At 41.5% G+C, this 27433-nt stretch overlaps 1 protein-coding gene across 1 annotated transcript in view; it reads right to left on the bottom strand.

Annotated features, from left to right (window-relative positions):
- The window catches only part of ireb2 (iron-responsive element binding protein 2), a 35116-nt gene extending 10481 nt beyond the window's left edge, over positions 1-24635 (bottom strand). The window contains exons 1-20 of the mRNA XM_039017145.1: positions 24556-24635; positions 13535-13624; positions 13138-13303; positions 12376-12513; positions 11986-12225; positions 10378-10447; positions 9994-10177; positions 9409-9548; positions 7570-7741; positions 6580-6680; positions 6323-6439; positions 5823-5982; positions 5578-5713; positions 5232-5316; positions 4823-4979; positions 4451-4575; positions 4230-4334; positions 3867-4009; positions 3498-3645; positions 3129-3251 (exon numbers count right to left, since the gene is read on the bottom strand). Coding sequence (XP_038873073.1) covers positions 3129-3251; positions 3498-3645; positions 3867-4009; positions 4230-4334; positions 4451-4575; positions 4823-4979; positions 5232-5316; positions 5578-5713; positions 5823-5982; positions 6323-6439; positions 6580-6680; positions 7570-7741; positions 9409-9548; positions 9994-10177; positions 10378-10447; positions 11986-12225; positions 12376-12513; positions 13138-13303; positions 13535-13624; positions 24556-24580 — 2625 coding nt within the window. The 5' untranslated portion in view covers positions 24581-24635. The remainder of the gene's footprint in view (positions 1-3128; positions 3252-3497; positions 3646-3866; positions 4010-4229; positions 4335-4450; positions 4576-4822; positions 4980-5231; positions 5317-5577; positions 5714-5822; positions 5983-6322; positions 6440-6579; positions 6681-7569; positions 7742-9408; positions 9549-9993; positions 10178-10377; positions 10448-11985; positions 12226-12375; positions 12514-13137; positions 13304-13534; positions 13625-24555) is intronic.
- Between the last annotated feature and the right edge of the window lie 2798 nt (positions 24636-27433).

The raw sequence follows: 27433 nt of genomic DNA, 5'->3' as shown, positions 1-27433 counted from the left end.
TGGCTCAGTTGGTAGAGCATGGCGCTTGCAACGCCAGGGTTGTGGGTTCGATTCCCACGGGGGGCCAGTACAAAAAAAGTATGAATGTATGTACTTGTAAGTCGCTCTGGATAAGAGCGTCTGCTAAATGACTTAAATGTAAATGTATATTCCTTCTCTTTTAGCCAGGTATTATCTGCTAAGCCATTACAATTATAACTAGCTATACTTATTTCACCACTTACCATGATGATACAAGTTGAGTATAATGACCATAATATATGTTTGTAAACTTACCATTAAGAAGTACCACAATAATAGTGTGTCCATATATATACACGATATATACAAAAGTATGTGGACAACCCTTGCTGACAGGTGTATAAAATAGAGCCTACAGCCATGCAATCTCCATAGACAAACATTGGCAGTAGAATGGCCTTACTGAAGAGCTCAGTGACTTTCAACGTGGCACCGTCATAGGATGCAACCTTTCCAACAAGTAAGTTAATCAAATTTATGCCCTGCTAGACCTGCCCCGTTCAACTGTAAGTGCTGTTATTGTGAAGTGGAAACGTCTAGGAGCATCAACGGCTCAGCCGCAAAGTGGTAGGCCACACAAGCTCACAGAACGGGACCGCCGACTACTTAAGTGCATAGCGCGAAAAAATCGTCTGTCCTCGGTTGCAACACTCACTACAGAGTTCCAAACTGCCTCTGGAAGCAACGTCAGCACAAGAACTGTTCGTCGGGAGCTTCATGAAATGGGTTTCCATGGCCAATCATCCGCAAACAAGCTAAGCTAAGCTAAGATCACCATGCGCAATGACTAGCGTCAGCTGGATTGGTGTAAAGCTCACTACAATTGAACTCTGGAGCAGTGTAAACGTGTTCTCTGGAGTAATGAATCACGCTTCACCATCTGGCAGTCCAACGGACGAATCTGGGTTTGGCGGATGTCAGGAGAATGCTACCTGCCTGAATGCATAGTGCGAACTGTAAAGTTTGGCGGAGGAGGAAAAATGATCTGGGCTGTTTTTACAGTTCGGGCTAAGACCCTTAGTTCTAGTGAAGGGAAATCTTAACGCTACTGCATACAATGACATTCTAGACGATTATCTGCTTCCAACCTTGTGGCAACAGTTTAAGGACCGCTCTTTCCATTTTTTGCATGACAATGGGAAAGGGAAAGAGGGATACCCAGTCAATTGTACAACTAAATGCATTCAACTGAAATGCGTCTTTCGCATTTAACCCAATCCTTCTGAATCAGAGGTGTGTCAAAATCGACATCTTCGGCGCCCGGGGAACAGTGGGTTAACTGCTTAACTCAGGGGCAGAACGACAGATTTGTACCTTGTCAGCTTGGGGATTCGATCCAGCAACCTTTCGGTTACTGGCCCAACATTCTAACCACAAGGAAACAATGCCCACGTGCACAAAGTGAGGTACATACAGAAAAGGCTTGTCGAGGTCAGTGTGAAAGAACTTGACTGGCCTAAACAGACCCCTGAACTCAACCCCATGGAACACTTTTGGAATAAATTCGCACGCCGACTGCGAGCCAGGCCTAATCGCAATGTTCCAACATCTAGTAGAAAGCCTTCCCAGAAGAGTGGAGGCTGTTATAGCAGCAAAGGGGAGACCGACTCCATATTAATGCCCATGATTTTGGAATAAGATGTTTGACGAGCAGGTGTCCACTTGCAGCTGTGCCATGATATGCAGTTAAGCATACTGTAGCTGCGACTAAGTAAACCTCTAAAGATTCTTCCAATATTCCACCTGTTAAAACATTTCCTCATCCCAAGTTAGGTTGTCGTCCCAGTAACTGGCTGATCATCCCTGTACACATGGATCCTAGGGCCTTTAAGAGATAGGGGGCTATCCTTTAATTAACCTCTTCGGGCTAGGGGGCACTATTTTCACGTCCGGATAAAAAGCGTGCCCAAAGTAAACTGCCTGTTACTCAGGCCCAGAAGCTAGGATATGCATATAATTGGTAGATTTGGATAGAAAGCACTAAAGTTTCAAAAACTGTTAAAATAATGTCTGTGAGTATAACAGAACTTATTTGGTAGGCGAAACCCCGAGGACAAACCATAATAATAAAATAAAAAAATTAAGTCACTTTTTTCAATTATTTTTCTATGGGAAACTATATTTATGACGCACGTGGTTGCAGTTCCTATGGCTTCCACTAGATGTCAACAGTCTTTAGAAATTGGTTGATGTTTTCCTTTTGAGAAATTAAGAAGTACGGCTGATCATTGTGAGTGCCAAGTGGACTCTGATTTTATCCGCTATTGAACACAGTATATTCCGTCTTAAATTTGATCGATTATTTACGTTTTAGGATACCTAAGATTGGATTAGGAAAGTTGTTTGAAATGTTTGTACCAAGTTTACAGGTAACGTATTAGATCATTTGTAGTCATGTTGGGCGAGTTGGAACCGGTGTATTTCTGAATCAAATGCGCCAAATAAATGGACATTTTGGGGATATAAAGAAGGAATTTATCGAACAAAAGGACGTTTGTGATGTTTCTGGGACATTCTGGAGTGCCAACAGAAGGAGATCTTCGAAGGTAAGGCACAAATTATATCGTTATTTCTGACTTTCGTGACGAAAGTTAAACATTGAAAAATGTTTGTCATGCATTTGTATGATGGGGCGCTGTCCTCAGATAATCGCATGGTTTGCTTTCGCCGTAAAGCCTTTTTGAAATCTGACACAGGGGCTGGAATAACAAGAAGTTAAGCTTTATTTTGATGTATTGCACTTGTGATTTTATGAAAGTTAAATATTTCTAATAATTTATTTAGAATTTCGCTCTCTGCAATTTCACCGGATGTTGTCGAGATGTTCCGCTAGCGGAACGTCTAGCTGTAACAGGTTTTAAGAGCACATGGTGCCAGCCACAGTACAGAACCAGATCTGCAGCCAACATCACGTAAAACGCCCTCACCTCGGGTTGTACTGCATCTAGTTATTAAAAAAAAAACTTTATATATAGAAAAATCTTGCAACACTTCAAGTGTTAAAGAGTGTTTAAAAAAAGTGTTAAAGAACAAGCTCCACCCAGAAGCCAGTTTTATTGGCATGTGACCAGTGCTTGAGGCTCTTCGGTGTGGAATGTAGCCTTTACCAGTAGGTAGGGTCCTTTGGCCGCCCAGTCCCGAGAGTTTCCTGAGCCGTACTGCTTCCCTGCCAGGATGATGATGGGAACCCCGTCTCTCTGGTAGCGCTCTACTGCCTCAAACACGTCCAGCTAACAGCACAAAAACACACTGTTAAACAACTTGGCCGAAATCATGTATATTATCCACTCTCCATTTACTGCAAAGATGAATCTCATGTTATTTGTAATAAGGTATTTTACTATATCACTTGAAGCGTTTGCTTGGGTTATCAAATCGTGAGCAGCAGGGAGATACTTATTCCCTTCCGTACAGAGCTGACTGAAGAGCACAGTTCAAATGCACTGTTTCTAGACTTGACCCCCTCTCTCACTTACAGTCTGGCCTGATGGAATGTGCACGGTCTTGGGGCCCGGTTTGCCGATGAACCGGTTCTGGAGTTTGATGCTGGCGAATGTCCCTCGGGTCATCACTGCGTCGTTTCCCCTCCTGGCGCCGTACGAATTGAACTCTCGTGGTGTAAGGCTGAGAGTGAGAAATCCAGAGTTTAAAGGTCAAACTGCTTTCCTCCCGAGTCCCACAGAGTTTACCAAAACATTTGCTCCTGACCCTGGTAAAATGCTAAAGTAGCACTCTGCATACGACATAAATAAATAAATGGAGGTGAAGAATTTGAACAACCCAGCCCCTGGTAAAATGCTGCAGCAGTCTGTGTACAACGTAGAGATCAATTATAGGGTGCTCACCGTTTGCTCAGCAGGTACCTGGCAGCAGCACTGACCCTGGCGATGCTCCCGGCAGGGGAGATGTGGTCGGTGGTCACCTTGTCTCCCAGGAACAGTAGGGCGTGTGCGTTCTCTATAGACTGGGGCGGCTGGACCTCTTTACACTGGGAGAGAGAGGAGAGGTCATATAGAACCAGGGCCCAGAGTAGTTCTGAAATACCACTTCAGCTTAACCTGATGCCAATATGTTTCACAAACTATCCATTACGCTTTGAATATATGAAATACATATATCTACTTCTGAGTTTCTTAAATGATCTCTCTTAAAAGTGTTTATTATTGTTGTACATTTGAGTAATTTACCACACAAAAAATAAGACTCACAAGTTGGTTGAAGAAGGAAGGAGAGCGGATATATGTTGATTTGGGATCCCATGGGAAAACCACAGACTCTGGACATTCAAGGTTATTCCAAAACGTGTTCCCTTTCTGTAACAGAGTGACAAACAGCACACCGTAATGACTGCACCGTAATGAAACTTGAATAGGTTGAGAAAAAAAAGACTCAAGAGAGGGAGCCAACCCTAAACAAAAAGGACCCTCACCTCCCTTCTGGCACAGAGCTCTGTGAAGATGGAAGAGATGACCTTGTCCTGCTCTATCTGCTGCACCTCCTCCCTGGTGGGCCAAACGTCCCGCAGGTATACCTCCTTCCCCTCAGAGGTCACACCTACACCAGAGGGACAGGGTAACAAACATGCTAACACATTGTTTTTAACCTTCCATTGGGGTCTCCCAGGGGAAAAAAATTGACCCCCCCCCCCCAGATAACGTTTCTGGACCATCACAGCAAGTGAACGGTAGTTCATCAATGGTATCAAAAAGTGTAGAAGACAGGAGACAGATTATTAAAATAAAGTGTCAAACAAACCTCAAAATGTGGTCTTGAGGTTTGAAACGTGATGTTGTTCACTTACCCAGAGGCTCTTTCTCGAAGTTGATGCTGACGGTGCCGGCGATGGCGTACGCCACTACTAGGGGCGGAGAGGCCAGATAGTTGGCCCTGACACAGTCACATAGGCGTCCCTCAAAGTGTCTGTTCCCAGATAGCACTCCGCAGGCCACCAAGTCCCCCTACAGAGGGCGCATGGGGAAGGTTAGACCTTCCTATAAAACCTCTCCGTCACTCTCTCTAGCCACCCATGTGGTCAAAAGAATTGACGACAGGGTGCGTTAGAGGCAGCCAATTTTTTTTTTTTTTTCAAGGATCAAATTAACACGGGATTGGATAATATCTCCTAAATACTTCATTCTGGAATACAGTGTTATTCATCCCCAGCTCTGCAGTGAATAGTAACCAAGTTAAGACAGAGTTTGTTCAAGTACCTCTTTGATAGCTTCAGAGACGGTCTCTGGTAAAGGTGCAGTGTTTCCAACGCAGGTGGCACATCCATAGCCTATCACTTCAAACCTGAGTCAGATATGAGGAACAATTATCTAATATTCTACTCCTGCCAATTATGCATAATCAAGTGATGTGGGTGTGTGTCGGACATGAGTCGGGTACATAGTTGCTCATGGTCTCGTGATGAGGTAGCCCTGCCTGTGACTTTAAAACCTGTGTCAGCCCTTGGCCCAAGAGGAAATGGTCTCCTGGTCTAACGGTCGAGACGTTGGTTTCTCCCGTAGGAGACCTAGGTTCAGATCATGTCCGTGACATGCGTGTCCTCACCCTAGCTGGCTGAGGTAAGGCAGTACTCCACTGGTGTTGAGGTAGTGGGTGACCATGCCACTGCCAGGAGCCAGGCTGGTGCGGATGTAAGGCTTGACGATAAGGCCCGCCTCCACCGCTTTCTTGGCCAGCAAACCTGTCAATCAAAAGGCGATACCAGGTGCATTGGCAAAAATCCTGACAGTCCAATTGGAATTTCAGGAAAACCTGAGAACATAGTACCGTGTTCCTCCAGTGTCTCTCACCTGCGGTCAACATGACGGAGGGGTTGCAGTTGTTGGTGCAGCTGATGACGGCTGCGATGACCACAGAGCCGTGGGCCAACTCGTACTCCTGACCGCCGTGGAGGAACGGCACCAGGCTCTCCTGCTTCTCCTTGGAGATGTGGAACCCTTTGAAACCCACCTGGAAAAAGAAACACAATTTAATTAACTAATCCTTACTTCAATATTTTACAGCCAGAAGATGTGGCAGGGATCTCACCCCTTTCTACGTAACAGACAAAACCGGGTCATTCTAACAAAAGTATTTATCACTCATATAAAGTTGTAGTGAACAAGGGTCATATGATTGATTCATTTGAGATGAACCAACGAAAGGCCTTATATAGGACATTTCCCCTCAATGGGCAGTTTAACTTTTCTGTTGCTATGCAAACTAAAATATGAATAGGCTAATTGTTTGATGATCTCAAGTATTTCAGTTCTCGACTTCGTTGACCTAAGGCGTCTGACTGATATGTTACCTTCTCGTTGAGACAGCTCTGGAAGTCCTCCTTCATGCTGCTGACATCCACCCTGTCCTGGGGCCTTTTTGGCCCACTCACATGGGGCACCATGGAGCTCAGGTTGATCTCAATTACCTTTAGAGAAAACAGGGACAACATAACTGTACCTCTGACTGTGAAACAGAAAAACGAGGCACTTCGTAATATGGACCAATATTCCTCCATAGCTTCCTCTACTTATTGGCCACTAATATCTGAAAAGACTAAAAGAATACCTCAGAAAATTGTGGGTCTTCTGACGAGTCCTCGTAGCTCCTGAAGAGTTTCACAGCCTTCAGATAAGCCTCCAATAATTCAAGTTTCTCCTCAGTAAAGTCTGAGAGCAAAGGAAAACAAAGTTTTAACATTACATGCCACATATGCAACATTTAAACATCAAGGGACAATTCACCCAAATGCCAAATTTACCCCACCTTCTGGAAACCAAGAAAGTAGTCTGTAGACCGAATTTGGGTTTGTTTAAGTTAGCATTAACATTGCTGAGCGAAAAACAATTAATACAGCTTCTCTTAGCATTGATGGATTCTGTTAAAATGTAACATGTTTCAAGTTAAACTGTAGTTTGTTTGTATCCTGTTTCGTGAATGATTACTGTGAGTATTAAATGGAGTTTAGGCCATGAAACTGTGTGTATGCTAATTTGTAAAGGTTGACCTAATCTCATAAGACGAAATTGCCTTGGATCAGAAAGCATGGTCAGGCCCAGGACAATGACCAGGGTTGTGATTCTGACATATAGCTAAACAAAGAGAGGACCATGGACATTCCACAGGGGAGATAAGGGAAATAAAATGTATGGCTGGGGATGTGACACCTACAAGAAGGTGGTGACCAAAAGGAGGGAAGAGTATAAATGTATGCACTCAACTGATGGCATCCTTGGTAATAAACACTTGAAACTTCTCTTGAGCTTTTGGTCTCAATTCCTTATTGCAAAGAGGTTGCAATAAAACATTTCTTTATAACAGCATGTTCCAAATAGCATGCACATAAATCTCAAAATAACACCTGACATACATCCCAGCCTCAGAAGTGACAGTCTAGCCTCAGAAGTGACAGTCTAGCCTGGCCATAATTCTTATGGTAAATTTTCACAGCGTGTGCTGTCTTACCATCTCCTATGGTGATTGTTACGCTAATGACCAGATAAGTTGGCAAGACAGCACAAACAGACCTGGAAACAGGCTAGTGACAGCTTGTCTTACTTGTTTGCTTAAAGTGTTTGAGTGTGACATGGTCGACAGGGAAGAAGCTGACGGTGGCATTGTACTCGGGACACATGTTGGCAATGGTGGTCCTGTCTGGGACAGACAGCTGGGCCACGCCGGGACCAAAAAACTCCACAAACTTCCCAGCTATGCCCGCCTGACGAAGGTGCTGAGATGGAGAACACATTGAATCAAGCTTGGCAGTGCATTTAAAACATCTCCATCATGTACTTTACAATGACAATATAGATAATACAAAGGAAATTAAAAAGACCTAAAGGTGGTTCAACGACATGTAGGTTAACTTCTTTGGGACTGGGGAGCAGTATTGAGTAGCTTGGATGAATAAGGTGCCCAGAGTAAACTGCCTGCTACTCAGGCCCAGAAGCTAGAATATGCATATAATTAGTAGATTTGGATAGAAAACACTCTGAAGTTTCTAAAACTGTTTGAATGATGTCTGTGAGTATAACAGAACTCATATGGCAGGTGAAAACCTGAGAAAAAATCCAACCAGGAAGTGGAAAATCTGAGGTTTGTAGTTTTTCAACTCATTGCCTATTCAATATACAGTGTCTATGGGGTCATATTGCACTTCCTAAGGCTTCCACTAGATGTCAACAGTCTTTAGAACCTTGTTTCAGGCTTCTACTATGAAGGGGGAGCGAATAAGAGCTGTTTCAATCAGCGGTCTGGCAGAATGCCATGAGCTAAGTCACGCGCGCTGAGTTCCCTTTCATTTCTAAAGACAAAGGAATTGTCCGGTTGGAATATTATTGAAGATTTATGATAAAAACATCCTAAAGATTGATTATATACATCGTTTGACATGTTTCTACGAACTGTAATGGAACTGTTTTGACTTTGTCTGGACTAAGTGCCTGCGCCTTGTGAATTTGGATTTGTGAACTAAACACGCAAACAAAAAGGAGGTATTTGAACATAAATGATGGACTTTATCGAACAAAACAAACATTTGTTGTGGAACTGGGATTCCTGGGAGTGCATTCCGATGAAGATCATCAAAGGTAAGTGAATATTTATAATGCTATTTCTGAGTTTTGTGACACCTCTCCTTGAAAAATGGCTGTATGTTTTTCTGTGGCTAGGCGCTGACCTAACATAATTGCATGGTGTGCTTTTACCGTAAAGTTTTTTTGAAATCTGACACAGCGGTTGCATTAAGGAGAAGTTTATCTATAATCGTATGTATAACACTTGTATCTTAGATCAATGTTTATGATGAGTATTTCTGTAATTTGATGTGGCTCTCTGCACTTTCACCGGATGTTTGTTTGAGACAATGCATTTCTGAACACACCAATTTCAAATGAGGTTTTTGGACATAAAGATGAACTTTATCAAACAAAACACACATTTATTGTCTAACATGGAGTCCTGGGAGTGCCATCTGGTGAAGCTCATCAAAGGTTAGTGATTAATTTGAATGCTATTTCTGTCTTTTGTGACACCTCTCCTTCTTTGGAAAACATAATCGCAAGGTGTGCTTTCGCCGTAAATCCTTTTTGAAATCAGACACTGTGGCTGGATTAACAAGAAGTTTATCTTTAAAATGGTGTATAATAGTTGTATGTTTGAGGAATTTTAATTATGAGATTTCTGTTGTTTGAATTTGGCGCCCTGCAATTTCACTGGCTGTTGGCAAGGTGGGACGCTAGCGTCCCACATATCCCAGAGAAGTTAAACGCTAGCAATCAATAAAAAGTGATACTTTGCAAGTGCTGTGCACGGGAGCTTCTTTAGAATATGGTTTCAACATTTCTGAGCTACCATCAGATGTGTACCAGTATGTTTAATTTCTTAGCTGTAGCCTACCTTGGTGATCCCCAGAACAATATCGATGGACGTGGCCAGGATGTTGACGGAGCCTACTAGCCTGCAGCCAACCACCTGGGGAAGGGTCAGAGAGATGGGCTGGCCCAGCATCACTGCCTCCGACTCGATCCCTCCCACACCTGAGAGAGAGCGGGAAAGAGACAGGAAACCGTCTTAAAGCTATAGAGCTATTGGATAATTCACACGTCGATCTCCTTCTTAAGTTCTTTCATCACCAAAGCATTGTAACTTGGATATTAACCTATGACCTGATGAATGTAGTTTCAGCATAATTCTTAGTCTTTTATCTATTCTCTTTGATGTTTTTCTGTTTGATGCTAATCTAGTATTTATTGGAGGTTAATGGGTACTTCAGTCCGTATACTCTGTGCAACACACAGCTATTGTGAGGTTGAGCACTTGTGAAATGTCCCTCCTTCAGGGCACCGTAGTTATATTCATAACTTTTTTTTTAATGCCAATGGATTTCAGCCAGTATTGGCAGCTGTGTGGACATTGTTAGAACTTTAATTTGTATTGGCAGCTGTGTGGACATTGTTAGAACTTTAATTTGTTGTTCTTTACCCCAGCCGAGGATGCCCAGACCGTTGATCATGGTGGTGTGAGAGTCTGTGCCCACCACGCTGTCTGGGTAGATGAAACCCTGGCTCTCCTGCACCACCTGAGATAGGTACTCCAGGTTTAGCTGGTGTACTGCGCCCACATCCGGGGGCACCACGTTCACATTCTTAAACGCTTTGGAGCACCACTTCAGGGGAAAAGGAGAAAGACGTAAGAAAAAGGATTAGACTGGTGCGCTACACAGGCCTAAATAAGTTGCAGCCGTGTTACAATGTGTGATTATAGGTGCTGGTTTCAGTTCGAAATAGCTGCTGCAGAGTCTCTAACTAAGTATCTTGCTTACATTGAATTTACTTTGACGGAAACTAGAGAGAGAGACAAAGTTACCTTAAAAAACTGCAGCCGTTCTTTGTTTCGGATCAGCTCCAACTCCTGGTTTTTCAGAGCTGTTTCAGGTCTGCAGAAAACAATGACAAGGACAATGTGCACCTTTCCTCTCTCCTATACAGAGTACCGAGTAGGCTTTACTACACTATATATCCACCCAATACACAGGAGCCAGGACCTGCATTCCCGAATTAGAGGTCTTCTCGGATTCCGAAATTGAGATCCGAATGGAATTGGATCTGTGAAACTCCAGAACGACTTGACCCAGTAGTTTCCCCCCCCAATCCGACCCAAAATATGTCAGAGATGAGGGAGAATCGGAGCCAAATTGGGTCGGGTCTGTATCCCACATGGATCCGAAAGATAAAATAATGCAGCTTTAATTGCTGCGCAAGCCAGCAGAATTGTTTTGACTTGTCTAGCAGGCAGTGAAAGTTAACGTTTCACATGCATTTTCTGTTGTAGGCCTAGCTAAAATAATTGAGTTGTGGTCTACACTACAGCTTAGTATTTTCAGAAATGACATGCCAAATGTAAAATGTCGACACAAAAAGAAGGGAACTGGGGTGTGTGACGAAGATGCACTAGTAAGCACGTCTCTCTCCAGAATGCGCTCTCCGTCTTCCGTTAATTTGTGTGTATTCATCGTTTCATTGTGTGAATTGTTTGCCTTGTGTATTTTATAGGCTCTCTCCAAAATGCACTCTGTCTCCCGCATGTTTTAAAAAAAGTTGTGGTAGTTTCAACTGGGTTTTTGGTTCATGTGTAGTTGATAAAGTGATCGTTTAAAAAAATACAAGTAATATGATTACTATTGTTGCACATGCTGTGTAGATAGAACATTTTATGTTTTCAATATATCACAAACTGTTTCTGCATATTGGTTATCAAGAAGCTTGATCTTGCAAGCTAGCCACTTACATAGCATAGTTGGAGCCCTGAGCTGGAGATAATTTATTTGGCACATCTTAGATAGTTAAAATTATACTTATAATATATTTAGCTGGAAAACAGTAGTAGTGAATTTGAAGTGCAACTTGATCACCTGCACAACAGTGGATCGTCACCTCACGAAAGCTTCCGCTTGCTCTGTGTGCTCTTCGCAAACAAACATGCCATGTGACTCAATCAGCTACTTTGGGGGAACGGCTTAATAATTAAATAATAATGCAACAAGCGAAATGAAGAACGCAATCTGCTTTATCTATTAACCTTGTGCACAAGTTGCCTGCAGGTATTTAAAAATAACAAATATTCAACAAAACAATGACAAATAATTAGTAGGAAACAACTTTTCCATCATTATGTTGTCGACAATTTTACTTTAGACATGGTCATATTGCCATTAGCCATTAAAGTTTATCAAAAATCCCTAGCAATGCTAACGTTAGCTAGCTCCAATCCTCTCCCCTCAATCTTAGCTAGCTAGCTAATGTTAAACTGATGACAATGATGACAAAAGGTATTCCTACCAACTTAAAAAGTTTTGCAACAGATGAAACGTTTTGCAACAGAATTGGCGTAATGAATACACCCCAGTCTTCAAGAGAATATTCCTAACAATGGCTTGATGCAACGTGCAATTCATGAATATGTATAGTGTCTTACTCAGAGACGGGTTGTAGGTGGAAGGGGCATAGGAGAGGGGTGTTCTCAATCTGCTGGACAGCAGTGGCAGGTCTTCCCGGGGTGGCGGGGGTGTCACTGCAGCCCCCTTTGCTGCAGCTCCCTCTCTCGCCTCCACACTGGGACCCCCTTCTGGGTGTGGGTCTGGCGGGGGAGGGGCGAGACGGAGGCCCCTGGCTCTGGCTATCCCCTCCACCAGGGTTGGGGGCGTTCTGTATGGCACTGCAGAGAAAGGGTGGATAATTTAATTTCAGAAATAGCACAGTATCAAGATATCCAACTAGGATAAAGAAGCCATCAACCTCAGGAGGGTTTCCCAGCTATCGTAAGATAAAATATGTAACTTTAAGCAAACTGTCCCTTTAAGCCCACCATTTGTTGAGGTCGATCTGTAGCGAGTGGTCAACAATGAGGTCTGTGGGGCACACAGGGTTGACCAGGCTGGGGTCCACTCCGTGTTTGGTCACTGCATCCCTCATGGCAGCCAGGTCCACCATGGCAGGGATGCCCCTGTGTGGAAGGAACAACAATCAGATCCACCATTCTACTCCACAAAACAAACAATAACACACAGGGAAACCAACACTGGTGACCGATAGCACTGCAATACAGTATTGGTGATCCCACTAGGATTTAATACATGTAGGCCTATTGGGATTTTAAGGAGGTGGAACCATAGAAATTAGTGGAACAGTCTGCAATAGGCTAGTTTAACTAATTGTACTCAAGATCTTGATTCGATCATGTAACCAGATAGTGCTGCAATGTTGCTATACCCTTGAGCAAGGTCTCTTCAGAAAAATACTGTTCATTCCTAAGACAACAAGCAAGACTGTGTGTAATTGATCAATTGCCCAAGATGAACATACTGATGATACCAGTGGCGAGCCCTGACCAACAAAATATTACAGAGACTCCATATACTTCACCTACAGGCGCTACAAAAAGGAAGCCAACAAAAAGGTCTGGGGATGGCTGCAACTCTACATTTCTTTGGAGGGATAGACAGGGAGTATGCTATGACACAGGGACACTGTTGGTATCTTGGACCAGGTTTCTCTTGCAAAAAAGGTTGTATATCAAAGAGATTAACCTGGATAATCAAAGGTTGGGGAGGTAGAGAAAGACACTCACGTGAAGTCTTGCAGCAGGACCCGGGCAGGAGGGAACGGCACCTCTGCCACATTCTGCTGCTTGCTCCAGTCTAGGATGTTGTGGACGTCCTCTTCTTTCACATAGAAGCCGTCGCATTTGCGTATGGCCGCCTCCAAGAGGACACGGATGGATAGAGGCAGCTTGTCTATGGAAAGGAATGAGAGACCATTATCAACACCCTCAGAAAAACATAACTTTTGGCATTTATGTGGCATTTATTTACATTCTATTGGTTGACCACAGTTCAACTAATGGCCCTATAATGTCAAAAGCTTCATTTTGAGAAGTAATTAGACTCTGGTTTGGTGTTTTGACGCATAAGTGGAAGCCTTAGCCTATTGTTGTTCAACACAGAAGCTGACAAATCCACACTCACTGTATCTTGCATCATTCAGCTTCTGTGGATTGAAATACTTCCGGTCGCCATCTTTCAGCGTGTCAATCAGGTGGTTAAAAGGATGCTCCTCTGTATAGGGAAACAGAAACACATATCAATCTGACACTAGAGACTGCCCGTCCTAGAGGAGAGCACGTACACTCATTATTTACACCCCGCATGAGTTCAACTAGGCTACTACTACTTCCAGCCTCACACAAAGAGTGAGTGTGTGTGTGTGTGTGTGTGTGTTAGCATGAGGGATCGTTGTATTTTCATTTTACCTTTATTTAACTAGGCAAGTCAGTTAAGAACAAATTCTTATTTTCAATGACGGCCTAGGAACAGTGGGTTAACTGCCTTGTTCAGGGGCAGAACGGCAGATTGTTACCTTGTCAGCTCGGGGATTTGATCTTGCAACCCTCCTGTTACTAGTCCAACGCTCTAACCACTAGGCTACCTGCCGCCCCGATATATTCTGTACGGAGTGAAAATTCCACTGTACATCCTATGGAAACTGAGGGCCATTTGAAGAGCCTTCACCCCCTTCTCAGTGGTCGACACGCTTTAATCAGCGCCATTTAACTTTCCCTTCATTTTGCCTGTAAAAAAAAAAAAGCCTGGGGAATGTCATGTAGGCCTATGTGTTCTGTTCCACTTGGTCCCTGGCCCTTTGAACCGAGGCTAGAATGAAAGCTAAATCACAAGTAGTCAGGAAGGCCTCTGTAGGGGACAGCACAAAGTGGTCCCAATGTTTGTGACTTAACCAGCCTACTAGCACTAAGAACGAGTTGAGATTTAGATAAACAGGTGCCTACGAGTCTCTCTAGACAGACGGGTTGCCTCCCAAAATGTACGAATGCTCTGCACCAAGGTCTGGGATTTCCGAGACTAGGTGGCTACTGTTTGAAAACAATGGTCGTAATGTCACCACATTAGTATAAGAAAATTGCAAGCATCTTGTTGCCAGCATAACTGTCCATTGTGCATCTGTGTATGTCAACTAATTTCTTCCTTCTGGGCATGACAAGCCTCAAATAATTGAATAACAGTTAAGACTTGCATGCATACTGTAAAACCAACATGCTTACTGTCACCAGGAAATCAACCACATAAGATCACGAGCAAAAAGAAATGAGGGACACAAGGAAGGGAACTCAAATATGCTCCTATTTAGTAAAGGGAGGTAACGCGTCCTGCTTATCATCACAAGCCTCATGTCAAATGTTTTCGAAAGATTAGGCCAACAGTAGAAACACCGTTGCTAGTGTGGAGTTAGCTAATCATACAAAAGACTAGATGTATATAATAACACATTTAATTTGTATAGCGCTTTTCATTACATAGTTCTCAAAGCTCTGAGAATTGCTTTATTATTACAGTGCCATCAGTAAGTTCACACCCCTTTAATTTATCCACATTTTGTTGTGTTACAGCCTGAATTGAAATAGGATTACATCTACATTTTTTGTCAATGGCGTACACACAATACTAGAGGTTGACCGATTAATCGGAATGGCCGATTAATTAGGGCCGATTTCAAGTTTTCATAACAATCGGTAATCTGCATTTTTGGACACCGATTATGGCCAATTACATTGCACTCCACGAGGAGAATGCGTGGCAGGCTGACTACCTGTTACCTGAGTGCAGCAAGGAGCCATGGTAAGTTGCTAACTAGCATTAAACTTATCTTATTTATTTTACCTTTATTTTACTAGGCAAGTCAGTTAAAAACAAATTCTTATATTCTTGCAACCTTTCGGTTACTAGTCCAATGCTCTAACCACTAGGCTACGCTGCCGCCCACTAGGCCTATAAACAATCAATAAAAAACAATCAATCTTAACATAATCACTAGTTAATTACACATGGTTGATGATATTACTAGTTTATCTAGCTTGTCCTGTGTTGCATATTAGATGTGGTGCCTGTTAATTTCTCATCAAATCACAGCCTACTTCGCCAAACGGGTGATGATTTAAGCGTATTCACGAAAAAAAGCACTGTCATGGCATCAATGTGTGCCTAACCATAAACATCAATGCCTTTTTTTTTATTTTTATCAATACACAAGTATATATTTTAAACCTGCATATTTAGTTAATATTGCCTGCTAACATGAATTTATTTTAACTAGAGAAATTGTGTCACTTCTCTTGCGTTCTGTGCAAGCAGAGTCAGGGTATATGCAGCAGTTTGGGCCGCCTAGCTCGTTGCGAACTGTGTGAAGACCATTTCTTCCTAACAAAGACCCTAATTAATTAACCAGAATTGTACATAATTATGACATAACATTAAAGGTTGTACAATATAACAGCAATATTTAGACTTAGGGATGCCACCCGTTTGATAAAATACGTAACGGTTCCGTATTTCACTGAAAGGATAAACGTTTTGTTTTCAAAATGATAGTTTCCGGATTTGACCATATTAATGACATAAGGCTCGTATGTGTGTATTATTATATTATAATTAAGTCTATGATTTGATAGAGCAGTCTGAGTGGTGGTAGGCAGCAGCGGGCTCGTAAGCATTCATTCAAACAGCACTTTTCTGCATTTGCCAGCAGCTCTTCGATGTGCTTCAAGCATTGCGCTGTTTATGACTTCAAGCCTATCAACTCCCAAGATTAGGCTGGCAATACTATAGTGCCTATAAGAACATCCAATAGTCAAAGGTATATGAAATACAAATGTTATAGAAAGAAATTGTCATAATTCCTATAATAACCACAACCTAAAACTTCTTAACTGGGAATATTGAAGACTCATGTTAAAAGGAACCACCAGCTTTCATATGTTGTCATGTTCTGCGCAAGGAACCTAAACGTTAGCTTTTTTACATGGCAAATATTGCACTTTTTCTTTCTTCTCCAACACTATGTTTTTGCATTATTTAAACCAAATTGAACATGTTTCATTATTTATCTGAGACTAAATTGATTTTATTGATGTATTATATTAAGTTAAAATAAAAGTATTCATTAACCTCTCTGGGGTAGGTGGGACGCAATCGTCACACCTGGCCAATAGCCAGGGAAAATACAGAGCGCCAAATTCAAATAAAATGATATAAAAATCAAACTTTCATTAAATCACACATGTAAGATACCAAATTAAAGCTACACTCGTTGTGAATCCAGCCAACATGTCAGATTTCAAAAAGGCTTTTCGGCAAAAGCATAAGATGCTATTATCTGATGATAGCACAACAGTAAACAAAGAGAGTAGCATATTTCAACACTGCAGGCACGACACAAAACGCAGAAATAAAAATATAATTCATGCCTTACCTTTGACGAACTTCTTTTGTTGGCACTCCAATATGTCCCATAAACATCACCAATGTTCCTTTTGTTCGATTAATTCCGTCGATATATATCCAAAATGTCAATTTATTTGGCGCGTTTCATCCAGAAAAACACAGCTTCCAACTTGCGCAACGTCACTACAAAATATCTCAAAAGTTACATGTAAACTTTACCAAAACATTTCAAACTACTTTTGTAATACAACGTTAGGTATTTTTAAACGTTAATAATCGATCAAATTGAAGACGGGATGATCTGTGTTCAATACAAAAAGAAAACAAACTGACGCAACTTTTCTGGTAATGTGCCTCTCAAACAATTTACTTCAAGTGACCCTCATTTAAGATGGCTGTACATCTTCATTACACAAAGGAAAAACCTCAACCAATTTCCAAAGACTGGTGACATCCAGTGGAAGCGGTAGGAACTGCAAACAAGTCCCTTAGAAATCTGGTGTCCCAATGAAAATTAATTGAAAAGACAGTGACCTCAAAAAAAAAAATCTGAATGGTTTGTCCTCGGGGTTTTGCCTGCTACATAAGTTCTGTTATACTCACAGACATGATTCAAACTGTTTTAGAAACTTCAGAGTGTTTTCTATCCAAATCTACTAATAATATGCATATCTTATATTCTGGGGATGAGTAGCAGGCAGTTGAATTTGGGCATGCTATTTATCCAAAAGTGAAAATGCTGCCCCCTTCCCCGAAGAAGTTAAGTATTGTTGTAATTGTCATTGTTACAGATCTAAAAATCAGCCAATTAATCGCTATTGGCTTTTTTTTGGTCCTCAAATAACCGGTATCGGCGTTGTAAAATCATAATCGGTCGACCTCTACACAATACCCTATAATGTTAACGTAGAATTACATTATTCAAGTTATTAAAACAAATCAATTAAATTAAAAGCTGAAAGTAAATAAGTTCATGAGTAAAAACGTGCTTAACAAGTCACTGTGTGTGCAATAAGTGTTTAACATGATTTTTTAATGACTACCCCATCTCTGTACCCCGCACATACAACTATCTGTAAGCTCCCTCAGTCGAGCAGTGAATTTCAAACAGATTCAACCACAAAGACCAGGGAGGGTTTCCAATGCCTCACAATGAAGGGCACCCAATGGTTGATGGCTAAAGACTTAAAAAAGCAGACATGGAATATCCCTTTGAGCATGGTGAAGTTATTTATTACACTTTGAATGGTGTATCAATACACCCAATCACTACAAAGATACAGGCGTCCTTCCTAACTCAGTTGCCAGAGATGAAGGAAACCACTCAGGGATTTCACCATGAGGCCAATGGTGACTTTCAAACTGTTTAATGACTGTAATACTAACCTAATTGTGAGAGTGAAAAGAAGGAAGCCTTGTACAGATAAAATATTCCAAAACAGGCATCCTGTTTGCAATTTGGCACTTAAGTCAAACTGCAAAAAATGTGGCGAAGAAATGTACTTTATGTCCTGAATACAAAGTGTTATGTTTGGGGCAAATGCAACACAGCACATCACTGAGTACCACTCTTCATATTTCTAACCATAATGAGGGGCGGCAGGTAGTCTAGTGGTTAGAGCGTTGGGCCAGTAACCAATAGTTTGCTGGATCGAATCCCCGAGCTGGTAAAAATTAGAGGTTGACCAATTAAATCGGCATGGCCGATTGAAGTTGAAAGTTTACATTTAGGTTGGAGCATTGCTCCACGTCTGAAGTTTGCAAAAGAGCACCTGGATGTTCCACAGCGCTACTTGAAAAATATTCTGTGGACAGATGAAACTAAAGTTGAGTTGTTTGGAAGGCACACACAACACTATGTGTGGAGAAAAAAAAGGCACAGCACACCAACGTCATTCCAACTGTAAAGTATGGTGAAGGGAGCATTGTGGTTTGGAGCTGCTTTGCTACTATCAAAACTTGTGAATTCATTTTTACGTCTATCAAGACATTTTGCAGGAGAAATTAAGGCTATCTGTCCGCCAATTGAAGCTCAACAGAAGTTGGGTGATGCAACAAAGACAATGACCCAAAACACAGAAGTAAATCAACAACAGAATGGCTTCAACAGAAGAAAATGCGCCTTCTGGAGTGGCCCAGTCAGAGTATTGAACTCAACCCGATTGAGATGCTGTGGCATGACCTCGAGAGCAGTTCACACCCGAAATCCCAAGAAAATTGCTGAATTGAACCAGTTTTGTAAAGAGGAATGGTCCAAAATTCTTCCTGACCATCGTGCAGGTCTGATCCGCAACTACAGAAGACGTTCGGTTGAGGTTATTTCTGCCATACTATTCCCACCCTGCACTGTGAATGCTTACACGGTGTGTTCAATAAAGACATGAAAACGTATAATTGTTTGTGTGCTATTAGTTTAAGCAGACTGTGTGTCTATTGTTGTGACTTAGATGAAGATCAGATCAAATTGTATGACCAATTTATGCAGAAGACCAGATAATTACAAAGGGTTCACATACCTTTTCTTGCCACTGTATAAATGCAACATGTAAAGTGTTTGTCCCATGTTTCATGAGCTGAAATATTTTTTTTTCCTATTATCTTTTTTTTTTTATCAGACATTTTCCTTATGCACAAAAAGCTTATTTCTCTCAAGTTTTGTGCCCAAATTTGCTTACATCCCTGTTAGTGAGCATTTCTCCTTTGCCAAGATAATACATCCACCTGACAGGTGTGGCATATGAAGAAGCTGATTAAACAGAATGATCATTCATTACACAGGTGCACCTTCTGCTAGGGACAATAAAAGACCACTAAAATGTGCAGTTTTGCCTCAACACAATGCCACAGATGTCTCAAGTTTTTAGGGAGCGCGCAATTGGCATGCAGACTGCAAGAATGTCCACCAGAGCTGTTGCCAGATAATTGAATGTTAATTTCTCTACCATAGAATTTGGCAGTACATCCAACCGGCCTCACAACCGCAGACCGCGTGTAACCACGCCAGCACAGGACCTCCACCTACGGGATGGTTAGACGAGCCACCCGGACAGCTGATGAAACTGTGGGTTTGCATAAGTGATTAATTTTTGCACAAACTGTCAGAACCGTCTCAGGGAAGCTCATCTGCGTGCTCGTCGTCCTCACCAGGGTCTTGACCTGACTGCAGTTCGGCGTCGTAACCGACTTCAGTGGGAAAATGCTCACCTTCGATAGCCACTGACACGCTGGATAAGTGTGTTCTTCACTGATGAATCCCAGTTTCAACTATACTTTTTTTTTTAAGGTATCTGTGACCAACAATGCATATCTGTATTCACAGTCATGTGAAATCAATAGATTTGGGTCTAATGAATTTATTTCAATCGACTGATTTCCTTATATGTTCTGAGCCAGGGGTCTCAATGCAGAATTAAATATTTTCTCTCTCGTCAATAGCTATTGAACCAAGCATGCCATGAAAACAAAATAGTATATTCTGAACTAGGGGAGGATGGAGAACAATCACCACCCTTTTTGTTGGAGACTGAAATCCCCCAAAATAAAAATACAATAAGGAAAAACTCACACAAAAAATGTGCCATTGTTCTCCATCCTCCCGTTTCAGAAATTACAATTTTCAATGGTGGAGTTCGTTTTGCACGGATAGGTGCCTCAGGTGGGTGAAGATTTCACTTGAAAAATCAACCCAAAACCACTCATTCCTTTAATTGACAGTGTTAAATAACACTAATATCTGAGAACAACATTTTTTGTGAACAAATGTTTCATATTGGCATTATAATAAGGTTGGTAGCAACATGAAAAATCGTTGTTGAAATCTGTTGCAGCTCAAGTCAACTACAAAATCCACAATGCAATGCTCTCTCTATGGACTGGCTGGCAAGCTAGCTAGCTAGCAAGCAAGCAAACGTAGCTACAGACAATAATACCAAAGACAATATCAGCATTTAACGTAGCTAGTTAGTTGTAAAATCCCTTAAACAAACAGCATTATCAATTTAGGTGTCTACAATCTCACCATGTTCAACTTGCAGCTCGATGTGCCTCACAGAGTGGTCTAACATTTGCAACGGCAGATATATACCACGCTACATCAATGGGCTGCGCGGTGCATTCTGGGCGATTCTGGGAAAGGGAACGTTTTTCTTCAAGGAGTGAATGGGAGTCTACTGAGTGCTAGCTCCAAAACCCAAGATTAACCCAAATTTTGTCAACAAGAAGTTAAACATTGCAAATCTTTTCCAAGATGTGAGATAATTAACTTAGAAATCATGAAATTACGTATTTGAGTTAAATGGCCACGTTTCTCAACATATACACTAACTGTATTCGAATACCCATAGAAAACATACTGTATACTACATGACATTCGTTAATTTTAGTATATTGTAAAGTAAACAAACGGTATTCTTTCAGTTGAGCATACTAGCTCTTCACCTGTCTACCGGAAGTTGATGCTGTTGCTTTGCAACCTCTTGCTAGCTAGTTAGCATGACAAGTTAGACATTTTTAAACTTTGGGTGTGTTCTTAAATTCAATCTGGAGTGCCAGAGTGTGCTCGTAAATTCAGAGCATTGTCAGATTGTCCTTTTGTAAATTCAGAGCGTGTCGGTCTTGGAGTGCACACTGGACGCTCGGGACAAGGAGTACGGTTGATTTGAGCATTCTTACCTTACAACGGCAGTCAAGCACCCAAGATAATACTGGCTAGCTTGCAATCTACTTCCAGACACAAATGAGACCACTCTAACCATTTTACTCACCCTAGCAGAGCTGGTTAGGCTGTCTTCATGTTATCCCGAGTAGAGGTCGACCAATTATGGTTTTTCAACACCGATACCGATTATTTGAGGACGAAAAAAAGCCAATACCGATTAATTGGCCGCTTTTTATATATGTAATAATGACATTTACAACAATACTGAATGAACACTTATTCTAACTTAATACATCAATAAAATCTATTTAGTCTCAAATAAATAATGAAACATGTTCAATTTGGTTTACATAATGCAAAAACTAAGTGTTGGAGAAGAAAGTAAAAGTGCAATATGTGCCAATTAAAAAAGCTAACATTTATATTCCTTGCTCAGAACATATGAAAGCTGGTGGTTCCTTTTAACATGAGTCTTCAATATTCCCAGTTAAGAAGTTTTAGGTTGTAGTTATTATAGGAATTATAGGACTATTTCTCTCTATACCATTTGTATTTCATATACCTTTGACCATTGGATGTTCTTATAGGCACTATAGTATTGCCAGCCTAATCTCGGGAGTTGATAGGCTTGAAGTCATAAACAGTGTCATGCTTGAAGCACAGATAAGAGCTGCTGGCAAACGCAAGAAAGTGCTGTTTGAATGAATGCTTACGAGCCTGCTGCTGCCTACCACCGCTCAGACTCCTCTATCAAATATCAAAGCATAGACTTAATTATAATAAACACACAGAAATAGAAGCCTTATGTCATTAATATGGTCAAATCAGGAAACTATCATTTCGAAAACAAAATGTTTATTCTTTCAGTGAAATACGGAACCGTTACGTATTTTATCGAACGGGTGGCATCCCTAAGTCTAAATATTGCTGTTACATTGCACAACCTTCAATGTTATGTCATAATTATGTACAATTCTGGTTAATTAATTACGGTCTGTGTTAGGAAGAAATGGTCTTCACACAGTTCGCAACGAGCCAGGCGGCCCAAACTGCTGCATATACCCTGACTCTGCTTGCACAGAACGCAAGAGAAGTGACACAATTTTAACAATAGTTAAAAGAAATTCATGTTAGCAGGAAATATTAACTAAATATGCAGGTTTAAAAAAAAGTGTGTATTGATTTTAAGAAATGCATTGATGTTTTTGGTTAGGTACACATTGGTGCAACGACAGTGCTTTTTTCGCGAATGCACTTGTTAAATCATCACCCGTTTGGCGAAGTAGGCTGTGATTCGATGATAAATTAACAGGCACCACATCGATTATATGCAATGCAGGACAAGCTAGATAAACTAGTAATATCAACCATGTGTAATTAACTAGTGATTATGTTAAGATTGATTGTTTTTTTATAGGCCTAGTGGGCTGCAGCGTAGCCTAGTGGTTAGAGCATTGGACTAGTAACCGAATGTGTAGTTAACTAGTGATTATTGTTTTTTATAAGATAAGTTTAATGCTAGCTAGCAACTTACCTTGGCTTCTTTCTGCACTCGCGTAACAAGTGGTCAGCCTGCCACGCAGTCTTCTCGTGGAGTGCAATGTAATCGGCCATAATCGGTGTCCAAAAATGCGATTACCGATTGTTATGAAAACTTGAAATCGGCTATGCCGATTAATCGGTCGACCTCTGATCCAGAGTGTTGGTGACTAACTTCTGCCGGCAACAAATTAATTATGCTCTTTTGCCAAAGTTTACTTACACCGACCATATTCAACGGGTATTGAGCGCTCGTAAATTCATTATTCTGCGCTCTGGTACACAGAATGTCCATTGAGAATGCACAACGACTATACCATTTAGCTAAGAATGACGATTATAATCAAGTCAATAAACGTTGGGTAGTTAAGATAGATGGTTAATATACTGGCAAGTTTTATGTATAAGTAGCCAACTAACATTAGGTAGCTAGCTAACATATTGCTTTAATAATATGCTATGTGGTTCGTAAAGACAGCGTAGCTAACAAATTGTCAGCCAACATAACGTGTAAGGTCATTTATTTGAAAAGTTATTACATTGCTCAACAATTTCTTAACATTTGTCATAATTAGTTAAAGCTATGAATTTGTATCCGATCTCGTTGTACTTTGGCTGCGTACTTTCCGCCATTTTCTTCAAATCTGAAAACGATGTGTAGCCATGCCCATTTCCTGAAGAATTGCAATATGGGCCCTAAAGTACAGACATAGTGTCCTCTGTGTGTATACTTCATATTTTGGCAAATTTAGTACGACATCCGGGAGCTTTTAACATACTAACTATATCCATACTACGACCAATAAGCATACTATATACACATTCAATTCACGTCACAAATAGTATGGTTAGTATGAGTATTCGAGCGCAGCCATTGTCATGCTTGGTTCAATTGCTATTGCCGAGAGAAAACCGAATATCCAGTATAAAACTCACTTTAACGTTATAATCGGTGCCGATACCTACCGGCACTCTAAAAAGTCAGGTAAAAAAATTATACTTTCCTGTGGATATTTTGTCTCAAATTTCGGGCAGCTAAAGGACAAACCGCACGTACAAGCGGTGGAGTAGGTTTAAATGTAATTTTATTCAAAATTCTGGCTTGTAAGAAAAATTTACACGATTTTGGAAGCATTAGTTTCAGGCTGTATATACCAATTGTGTATTACATCCTGATAAGACAAACACGCTAACGTTACTAGCACGCTATAGTTAATAGCTAGTTAACCTTAGCTAAATACTTTCCCCCACGCGTTCAATAAATAACGTTACTGCAGTGCAATTCCCCGTTAGATAATTGGATGTATAGCTAGCTAGGTAACGTGACTTTTTGGGGCGACTGCAAGTGAAGATTAAAGGAGTAATGTTACTAGCCAGCTAACGTTAGCTAGCTAAATATCATTAGCATAACAAGCTACCTGGACAGTGAGGAAGCCCAAGTAAACGTGAGACATTTTAGGCTTTACATAATGAAATAATTGGCATGGCCGTCAACTGCTTTGCAAACTGTGTTGATTTTAAATAATAGCTTGGCAATGTTATTGTAGACGACTCTTACCTTTGACTGAGGAAGTGAGCGCCATGATGACTTCTGAAACGGGAGAGGCTATACCAGAGAGGAAGAGTCGAAGCGAGAGGGTTTACTCCGCCCAAAACATGTCCACGTTAAGGAACTAATTAATTATTAAGCAGGTGAGGCGTTTTTGTATGTGGGGGACAATGAGTGTCGAATTTAGGAGATAAAAATGAAATTATATTTTGATCTAATAAAAGTTGTAATGCTTAGGTTATTAGGAGTGGACTGATAAGTGTGATGCATGTGACATCCTGGCAACTGTGTGGAAAAAAACTACTTTATCAGTTGTTGTTGGTTAAGGGCTTGTAAGTAAGCATTTCATTGTATTTTTATTTGACTTTTTTTATTTAACCTTTATTTAATTAACTAGGCAAGTCAGTTAAGAACAAATTCTTATTTACAATGACGGCCTAGGAACAGCGGGTTAACTGCCTTGTTCAGGGGCAGAACAACATATTTTTACCTTGTCAGCTCTGGGTTTCGATCTAGCAACCTTTTGGTAACTGGCCCAACCCTCTAACCACTTGGCTACCTGCAGGTGCATGTGACAAATAAATTGTGATTTAATTTGTCCCTGGTGAAATTATTTATATTTATGAGGCTAGCATAGCGTCTCACTCTCCATTGAATTCAGGCGGTTTGACGTCAAACAGCCCTCATCGAATATTCAAATATCATTCAAATAACGAGATGTATCCACCAATCAAAGAGAGCATAGGAAGACGCCGTTCCACGCTGTGGACATCGACTTCCATTGTTAGGGCTGAGACCTGAGCATCTCGTCATTATATCCAGTATCTCTGGCTATACAGCCATAGAGTCTTATGCCGCGTCCACGTACTAGTCCGAACCTCGGACATTTCTCACTTGATAACAGGTTGAACGCGGCACGTGTATCGCTATACCAGTTAGCAAGTCGAACATTTTAGAGTTTCCTAGTTCCAAATGTCACATGAACGCGACAATAGACGTTACCTAAATTGATGACATATGTCGTGGAGACGATTGGTTTCGGTTCAGTCAGTCGCCCTGATGAGTCCTTCATGTTCTTTTAAAGCCCAATGGCCCTTCCCAGCAAGCTAGTTTATGCTGGCTAGCTGGCAAATCAAATGTTATTTGTCACGTGCGCCGAATACAACGCTTACTTACAAGTTCTTAACCAACAATGCTTTAAGAAATTAAGGAAAAAAATACAAATAAAATGTTAAGTAAAAAATACAAAATGTAACAGCAGCAGTAAAATAACAAGCGAGGCTATATACAGGGGGTGCGCCGAATACAACGCTTACTTACAAGTTCTTAACCAACAATGCTTTAAGAAATTAAGGAAAAAAATACAAATAAAATGTTAAGTAAAAAATACAAAATGTAACAGCAGCAGTAAAATAACAAGTGAGGCTATATACAGGGGGTACCGGTGCAGAGTCAATGTGCAGGGGCACTGGTTAGTTGGGGTAATATGTACATGTAGATAGAGTTAAAGTGACTATGCATAGATTATAAACAGAGAGTAGCAGCAGCATACAAGATGGGTCTTGGGTAGCCCTTTGACTAGCTGTTCAGGAGTGGTAACAGAGAACAGTCTATGACTGGGATGGCTGGAGTCTTTGACAATTTTTAGGGCCTTCCTCTGACACCGCCTGATATAGAGGTCCTGGATGGCAGAAAGCTTGGCCCCAGTGATGTACTGGGCCGTACGCACTACCCTCTGTAGTGTCTTGCGGTCGGAGGCTGAGCAGTTGCCATACCAGGCAATGATGCAACCAGACAGGATGCTCTCAATGTTGCAACTGTAGAACCTTTTGAGGATCTGAGGACCCATGCCAAATCTTTTCAGTCTCCTGAGAGGGAATAGGCTTTGTTGTGCCCTCTTCATGACTGTCTTGGTGTGTTTGGACCATGTTAGTTTGTTGGTGATGTGGACACCAAGGAACTTGAAGCTCTCAACTTGTTCCACTACAGCCCCATCAGTGAGAATGGGGGCGTGCTTGGTCCTCCTTTTCCTGTAGTCCACAATCATCCCCTTTTTCTTGATCACGTTGAGGGAGAGGTTGTTGTCCTGGCACCACACGACCAGGTCTCTGACTTCCTCCCTAAGGGCTGTCTCATCGTTGTTGGTGATCAGGCCTACCACTGTTGTGTCATCGGCAAACTTGATGATGGTGTTGGAGTCGTGCCTGGCCATGCAGTCATGAGTGAACAGGGAGTACAGGAGGGGACTGAGCACTCACCCCTGAGAGGACCCCGTGTTGAGGATCAGCGTGGCAGATGTGATGTTCCCTACCCTTACCACCTGGGGGCGGCCCGTCAGGAAGTCCAGGATCCAGTTGCAGAGGGAGGTTTTTAGTCCCAGGATCCTTAGCTGAGTGATGAGCTTTGAGGGCACTATGGTGTTGAACGCTGAGCTGTAGTCAATGAAAAGCATTCTCACATAAGTGTTCATTTTGTCCATGTGGGAAAGCGCAGTGTTGAGTGCAATAGAGATAACATCATCTGTGGATTTGTTGGGGCGGTATGCAAATTGGGGTGGGTCTAGGGTTTCTGGAATAATGGTGTTGATGTCAGCCATGACCAGCCTTTCAAAGCACTTCATGGCTACAGACGTGATTGCTACAGGTTGCTAGACATTTAAGCAGGTTACCTTAGTGTTCTTGGGCACAGGGACTATGGTGGTCTGCTTAAAACATGTTGGTATTACAGACTCAGTCAGGGACAGGTTGAAAATGTCAGTGAAGACACTTGCCAGTTGGTCAGCACATGCTCAGAGTACACGTCCTGGTAATCCGTCTGGCCCTGCGCCCTTGTGAATGTTGACCTGTTTGAAAGGTCTTTTGCGGCCCATTTGCGGCCAAGCCTTAAC

The sequence above is a fragment of the Salvelinus namaycush genome, chromosome 21, assembly GCF_016432855.1.
Source record: "Salvelinus namaycush isolate Seneca chromosome 21, SaNama_1.0, whole genome shotgun sequence".
In the NCBI taxonomy this organism is placed as follows: Eukaryota; Metazoa; Chordata; class Actinopteri; order Salmoniformes; family Salmonidae; genus Salvelinus; species Salvelinus namaycush.
The sequence above is the reverse complement of the archived record's forward strand: the minus strand, read 5'-3'. Positions and strand labels throughout refer to the sequence as shown.